The following is a 7,500-nucleotide window of genomic DNA, read 5'->3' on the forward strand; positions in this document are numbered from 1 at the left end:
TGCCCAGTTTCCCCCAACCCTCCATTCATTCACATCTCCCACCCTTTCTAACCGATAATACTCAAATGTACATATAAATACTTTAACGAAATGTCTTTGATCACCGATATGTGTGACGGGACAAACAAAATTCCTACTCCTCCTCCTCATGGAATATCGGCATAAACAGCCAGTAGGTGTTTTACATGAATAAACATAGTTGTCACAACTGCACTATTTTCTGAATACTAAGTAAGTCTACGTCGATGATCACTGTGTAAGCGAGAGAAGCAGAAACGCCAAGCGTATAGTTATTATGATATCTTTATAATGTTACAAAACTTTAGACCTTCTGTGTTTATCCCTTATGAATAGAACCCAATCGCTTTATCCTCTCTGAATTATCTTTTATTCATAACAACGTCTTTCGGGGGGGTTAGGGACTTTAGCCCGGCAAGGGGAGGCTTAATTGAGGGAAAACAGAGAGTGTCAAACATAATTTTCCAGGGAGAAGGTCTTTGCAGGTGATCTTCACACAACTATTTGTATTTATTTCTGTATTTGTATTTCATTTTATCACAACAGATTTCTCTGTGTGAAATTCGGGTTGCTCTCCCAAGGGAGAGCGCGTCGCTACACTACAGCCTACACCATTTTTTTTTGTATTCCTTCCTGCGTGCAGTTTTATTTGTTTTTCCTATCGAAGTGGATTTTTCTTACATAATTTTGACAGGAACAACCCTTTTGTTGCCGTGGGTTCTTTTACGTGCGCTAAGTGCATGCTGCACACGGGACCTGGGTACATTGTCTCATCCGAATGACTAGCGCCCAGACCACCACTGAAGGTCTAATGGAGGGGGAGAAAATGTCGCCGGCTGAGCCATGATTCGAACCAGCGCACTCAGATTCTCTCGCTTCCTAGGCGGACGCGTTACCTATAGGCCATCACTCCACACGTGCATATTTACACGCAGGCAATGGAAAAACACCCTGAAACACGGATCCTTGATTTCATACCACAGAAACGGTACCCCCAGCTATATATCGTAAAATCTGCCACCAAGATTACCGGGGCTGATCTACCTTCTCTAGAAGACATATAATACAAGCGGCTACTGACACAGAGACTGACACAGAGACTGTGCGCATATGTTTTTGTCTACATGTTGTTGTTTTTTTTGTCCAGGGATGATTTTGGGCCAGGGGGCCTTCGGACGAGTGATGAAGGCGGAAGCTGTTGGCATTGGTGACCTGGACCAGGCCACAACTGTAGCGGTCAAGATGGTCAAAGGTGGGAGATGTTTCGATTGGTTAAAGGATTTCTCTGTCTGTCTTTGTGTCTTAGTTTCTCTCTCTCTCTCTCTCTCTCTCTCTCTCTCTCTCTCTCTCTCTCTCTCTCTCTCTCAACTTTTATTTAACAAAGTCTATTTATGTCTGGATTTGCTCCCCCCCCCTCACTAAAGAATAAATTTGTAACCAACACTCATCGTCATGGTTCATAAATTATGGTACCACTTCCAAGGATCCATCTTTTAAAATCTAGTCTGTCTTATTCAGGGGGCTGTTTATGGAATGAATTATTATCCTGCCTCAGTGTAAACACTGCAAAAAGCATCCCTAACTTTAAAAACATATATCGTGTACATTTATTGAAAAACATGTGATTATGTGACACATCTGAATTATAAACAACAAACATGTATAGATTGTCAATATATACACGCCTCTCTCCTCCCCTGTCAGTCTCTCTCTATGTCTGTCTCCACTGTCACTGTCACCATATCTGTCTGTTCAGTCAGCCTCCCCTACCTTCTTTATTCTTCCCCTTGTCCATTCTTCCTTCCGCTCTCCACCACGCCCCTACCCTGTTGTCCTCGTTGTTATTCATCTATCGCGATATTGTATTGTACATACGTTCTATGTTTATGTTTGCACATGCTTGTGTAATTTTGACGTTGGTGTTGTGAATTGACTCTCGCTTCTTGTTTTTCTTTTTTTTCTCAATTATCATTCTTGCCCAGAGGGCTGGATGTAAACAGGTACTTTGTACTTACTCCTTTACCCTCGTAAAATAAAAGTTCGTTCGTTCGTTCTCTCTTTTTCATTTCAAATGTCTGCTTGTTTCTCTCTCTCTCTCTCTCTCTCTCTTTCTCTCTCTCTCTCTCTCTCTCTCTCTCTCTCTCTCTCTCTCTGTGCAGACTGCACAGACAAGGAACATATGATGGTCCTGCTGACACACACACACACACACACACACACACACACACACACACACACACACACACACACACACACACACACACACCTTGGGGGTTAGTTGGCCTTTGGTAACCATCCCCAACGCCGACTGTCCTAAAACCCTCATGGCCGAGAGAGTGGGGATGTAACTTGGGCAAGACACTCTCCACTATCATCAAATTCTAGCCCAGATAGTCGGGACAGCAGTTACCTCCTCTGCTGTTCTGATGGCCATAGTCGAAAACGACTGACAATCATACATGTATGCATGTATGTATGTAAGGAACAGATGGCCGTGGCCGTGGGGGAGGGGGGAGGGAGGGGCTGGGGGGGAGAGGGAAGAGGAAAACAGAAAAGGCAATAACATTTAACAGTAACAATTCAATAATGATAATAATAATAATCAGAAACCATTAACACAATTCTGAAGGAATGCAGAAATAGGGCTATGAAGTAATACGTGTGAAAGTTCGACCATAAGGACCACGTCAGAAAAATAACTTTCCAAAAATCATCTGCAGAATAGTTATTCTCTTTGAAATACTTGGGCAAGAAGGTACGTAACTGCTGACAGTGTAACAATGATGTATGTGTGTGTGTGTGTGTGTGTGTGTGTGTGTGTGTGTGTGTGTGTGTGTGTGTGTGTGTGAGCAGACTGCACGGACAAGGAACAAATGATGGCCCTGCTCTCTGAGCTGAAGATCCTCATCCACCTGGGCCAGCACCTCAACATTGTCAACCTGGTTGGCGCCGTCACCAAGGACATTCGGTTCGGTGAGTGGTGGGTCTCTGTGTCTGTGCAGCTGTCAGTCTCTCTGTCTCTGTCTCTGTCTCTCTGTAGCTGTCTGTCTCTGTTTCTCTGTGGCTGTTTCTCTGTATCTGTCTCTGCCTCTCTGTCTCTGTCTCTTTGTCTAAGTCTCTCTGTACCTGGCTCTGTCTCTGTGCAGCTGTCTCTCTGTCTCTGTCTATCAGTCTGTCTCTTTGTTTTTGCCTATGTCTCTCTCTGTCTCCCTCCCTCCTCCCCCTCGTTCTCCCTCCCTTCCTCCTCCTCTCTCTCTCTCCCTCCCTTCCCTCTCTTTTCCTCTCTCCCTCTCTCTGTCCCCCCTCTTTCTTCTCTCTCTCCCTCTCCCTCTCTCTATGTCCGTTATGTAGATCTGCAAAAGAAGATGAAGTCCATTTCGTATTATGTTGTCCTGTATTAGATGATTTGAGACAAATATATATTCCGTTGAGATATTATAACAGACCAAGTAATTTTCGGTTAGTATTACTTCTGTCTTCTACAAATGATAACGTTTTTTCGAATCTTGCCATATTTATCTATAAGTCATTAAAACGACGGAGTTTCATGATTGGTTAAAGAGAACAGAGTTCTGAGCATACACGTTGTAAGATTATATTCATATGCAAATCTATTCTTACAAAATATGTAATCACCCCTTCAAATGGGGCCATGGCCTTATTGAATAAACTTTCGTTTCGTTTCGTTTCGTTTCGTTTCCCTCTCTCTTCCCCCCCTCTCTCTCCCCCCCCCTCTCTCTCCTCTCCGCCTATGTTTATCACACCCCCCTCTCTCTCTCTCCTCTTTGACTCCCCCCTCTTTCTCTCTCATCCCCCTCATCTCTCTCTCTCTCTTTCTCTCTCTTTATCTCTCTCTGTCTCTCTTGCTCTTTCTCTCCCTCTTCCCCCCTCTCTCTTTGTCTGTCTCTCTCGCTCTCTCTCTCCCTCTCCCCCCTCCTCTCTCTCTCCTGCTGGAAAACGGTCAAGACATTGAAAAATTGCGTTTGTTTGCAATGAAACGTTTTTTGAATGTTGACAGTCGGACACCAAATGATCTAATTTATGTGAAATTGGCAGGTACCCTATATATTTGAATTCCTATGTAGAGTGTATTAGTTACAGGCTGAAATTAACAAGAATGGGAAATCATAGATTACCATACAAGGCATATAAAACACTGTATAATTTAGACTGTAGTGGAAAGAGAATTTGGGTTACAAGCATACGAACATGTGTGTGTCAAAAGTGGATTTGGTACAGAAAAATATATAAGTCAAATGCCTGATAATTATGTTATCAGCATCTTCAGATTTCGAAGTAGTAATCATAAGCTGGAAATAGAAACAGGGAGACACAAAAGCATACCACGAGAGTTACGGCTTTGTAAGGTTTGTAACATGTCTGTGATTGGTGATGAGTTTCATTTTATAATGGAATGTCCCAATTATGATCAGTTACGAAATAGATATGTTCCTAAAAAATATTTGTCTCCAAAATCGGTTTTTAATTTTTGTAATATGCTCAAAGGAGGCAAAAAAAGTCATTTTAGCTGTAAGTAAGATGATTAGATTTGCAAATGTTGCCTAGTTATACTTTTGGAGTTAAAAGACATTTGTGTTTTCTCAACTTTTATGTGATATTGTTGTGTATTTGGAAATGTTTGTTCTGGGCACGAAAATATTATTTTGCAGTAATCCTCCATGCTCCAATAGGAGTGAAAGGATAATTTAAACTTGAAACTTGAAACTTATGGATTTGCAGATGTCTGGGATAACCAGGGTGTTGAAAATATAACAGGATTTATTAACTGCTTTAAACAAAGAATTGTTGACTGAAGATGGCAGGACTGGCATGGTCATATTCTGAACAGTTGCAGATTTGCTGAATACAGGATGTTTAAGTTAACTCATCATGTTGAACCCTGCACTGAAATTGCAATGAATAGGTATGTCAATTGTGCGCGCTAACAAAACTAAGATTTGGTGTATCAGACATTGTGCATCACCTCTCTAGATTTAATGATAGAAGAGTCGATAAAATGCTGTGTCGGTTATGCCATGACAGTGAGGAAGATCTTCTTCTTCTTCTTCTTCTGCGTTCCCCGTGATCATGGTCTCAGACTTGCAGTCATATGCTGGAAATGAAGGTGGTGGTCTTGATGAGGTCTTCTTTGGTGCCCCAGAGCTTTTCTGCCAGTGTGGCTCCATAGAGCCACTGCTGCGTCCGTGCATCTTGATACAGGGGGCAGGACTGCAGGATGTGCTCGGGGGTTTGTGGGCCTGTCTTACACGGGCAGTCAGGAGTGTGTGACAGCTTCATTCGGTACATGTGGTCTCGCAGGCGGCAGTGCCCCGTGCGTAGTCGGAATATGATTTTCTGCTGGAATCGCTGCAGGTGAGGCATCAGGTCATCAGGTGGATGGCTATGTTGTTGCTGGAATGTGGTTCTTCGAGTGAGGAAGATGAACTTCGTCTTATACTTGGCTGTCCTGTTCTTCATGACTTAACGATGAAATGTATTTGGCCTAAATATTTTCATAACCCATGTCGCTTCAGATTGAATTTGCTTATGTCCTCTAGAAACGAAATTGTACTAAATAATCTGGCATTCTACACTAACAAAGCTCTTAAATGATTACGTTTGGTTGCAACGTAGACTACCTTTGACTACAAAAGAAATGTGAAAGTTTCGTGAAAACAATTGTTACTATCTATAACTCGATGACCTATCTCAACATTTACTTGTAACTTGTGTTTGCCCCCTTCAGTTAGGGGCCTTGGCCTAATCTGAGTAATTTTTTTTTCGCATTTCGCACTCTCTCACTCCCTCTCTCCCTCCCTCACTCTCTCCGTGTCTCTTTCTCTCTCACTCTCTCTTTCTCTCTCACTCTCTCTCTCTCCCTCACTCTCTCTTTCTCTCTCACTCTCTCTCTCACTCTCTCTCACTCTCTCTTTCTCTCACTCTCTCTCTCACTCTCTCTCCCACTCTCTCTCTCTCTCACTCTCCCACTCTCTCTCCCCCTCACTCTCTCTCTCCCTCACTCTCTCTCTCTCTCACTCTCCGTCTCTCTCTCTCTCTCACTCTCTCTCTCTCCCTCTCTCTCTCTCTCTCTCTCTCTGCCTTTGTCTCTCCCTGTCTACCTCTCAGTAGTAGTAGTAGCAGCAGCAGTAGCAACAACAATAACAATGATAGCAGTAGTAGTAGTTGTAGTAGTAGTGGTAGTAGTGAGTTGCTGCTGTTGCTGTTGCTCTTGTTGTTGTAGCAGTTAAACACACACTGTGCCTTCCCCCTCCCCTCATCTCCCCCCCTTTCCCATCCCCCCCGCTCCCCCCCCCCCCCCCCCCCCCCCCCCCCCCACACACACCTCTCTTCAGGTGAGCTGAACGTGATCGTGGAGTACTGCCACTTCGGAAACCTTAGGAGCTACCTGCTCAAGTACAAGGACACCTTCTGCGACACCATGGAAGACCCACAACAACCCCCACAACCCCCACAACCCCAACCGCTACCGGCCAAAACCGGCCCAGACCACCGTCCGCCACCATCGCCGACGGCCGACGCCGGTGACGACGAGGAGACGGCCATGTTCAAGGATCCCGTCATCCCCCACTACGTCAACAAGCCGGGGGGTGGGGGTGGAGTGGATGGGGGTGAGGGTGGGGGTGGGGGCAGCGCGGACAGTATCGGCCCCCCCTTTGACCACCAAGAACCTGATCTGCTGGGCCTTTCAGGTGGCCAGGGGTATGGAGTACCTCTGCTCCAAGAAGGTGCGTGGCGTGCGTGTGTGTGTGTGTGTGTGTGCGTGTGTGTGTGTGTGTGTGTGTGTGTGTGTGTGTGTGTGTGTGTGTGTGATTCTGTGTGTTTTGTTGGGTGTGTGTGTGTTTGTGTTTGTGTTTGGGGGGTGGGGGTGGGGGGATGGTGTGTGTGTGTGTGTGTGTGTGTGTGTGTGTGTGTGTGTGTGTGTGTGTGTTTTCATTCTTTTGTTTAACATCTATCCACAATCTTTATGTTCCTTTGTCTGTACAAGAGGGGTACCGCTTACTAGAAAAAGCGTCTTGGAGCAAAAGTCAGGGAAGTATACCAGCAAAATGGCGAAGTTTTAAATAAAAGTATAAATAAAATTCAACAACCGGAATCTATCAATCAATCAAATACATTCAGTACTTTAATCAGATTAAGGCAATTTCAGGCACTATCAAACAGGATAAAGCTGAACGTTTATAACAAAGTTCAGCAGAGATGTTAAATGCATATGTGGAGAATCTGTTTCTAGCAAACACATACTCTTTGAATGTCAGAGTCTGAAATCGTTTTTACCAAACTTCTCGGAAAATTCTTGTGAATGTATTTTTGACAATTTCAAGATGTTATCGGCTATTGCAGAAGGTTTGCTGCATAGTCCAATTGGACATTTGTTATAGTAGTTACAGTTGCTTGATGTTAGCGTTTCCTTCTATATTGTGCCTATGTCTCCCCTTTTAATGCTTTATTTTTTCCAGTGCT

At 44.1% G+C, this 7,500-nt stretch overlaps 1 protein-coding gene across 1 annotated transcript in view; it reads left to right on the plus strand.

Moving 5' to 3' along the window:
• The window catches only part of LOC143298669 (vascular endothelial growth factor receptor 1-like), a 135,021-nt gene that overhangs the window by 118,496 nt on the left and 9,025 nt on the right, over positions 1–7,500 (plus strand). The window contains exons 21-25 of the mRNA XM_076611553.1: positions 1,166–1,270; positions 2,872–2,991; positions 6,372–6,508; positions 6,590–6,626; positions 6,670–6,764. Of these exons, the coding sequence (XP_076467668.1) occupies positions 1,166–1,270; positions 2,872–2,991; positions 6,372–6,508; positions 6,590–6,626; positions 6,670–6,764 (494 nt within the window). The remainder of the gene's footprint in view (positions 1–1,165; positions 1,271–2,871; positions 2,992–6,371; positions 6,509–6,589; positions 6,627–6,669; positions 6,765–7,500) is intronic.

The sequence above is a fragment of the Babylonia areolata genome, chromosome 24 (genome assembly GCF_041734735.1).
Source record: "Babylonia areolata isolate BAREFJ2019XMU chromosome 24, ASM4173473v1, whole genome shotgun sequence".
Classification (NCBI taxonomy): Eukaryota; Metazoa; Mollusca; class Gastropoda; order Neogastropoda; family Buccinidae; genus Babylonia; species Babylonia areolata.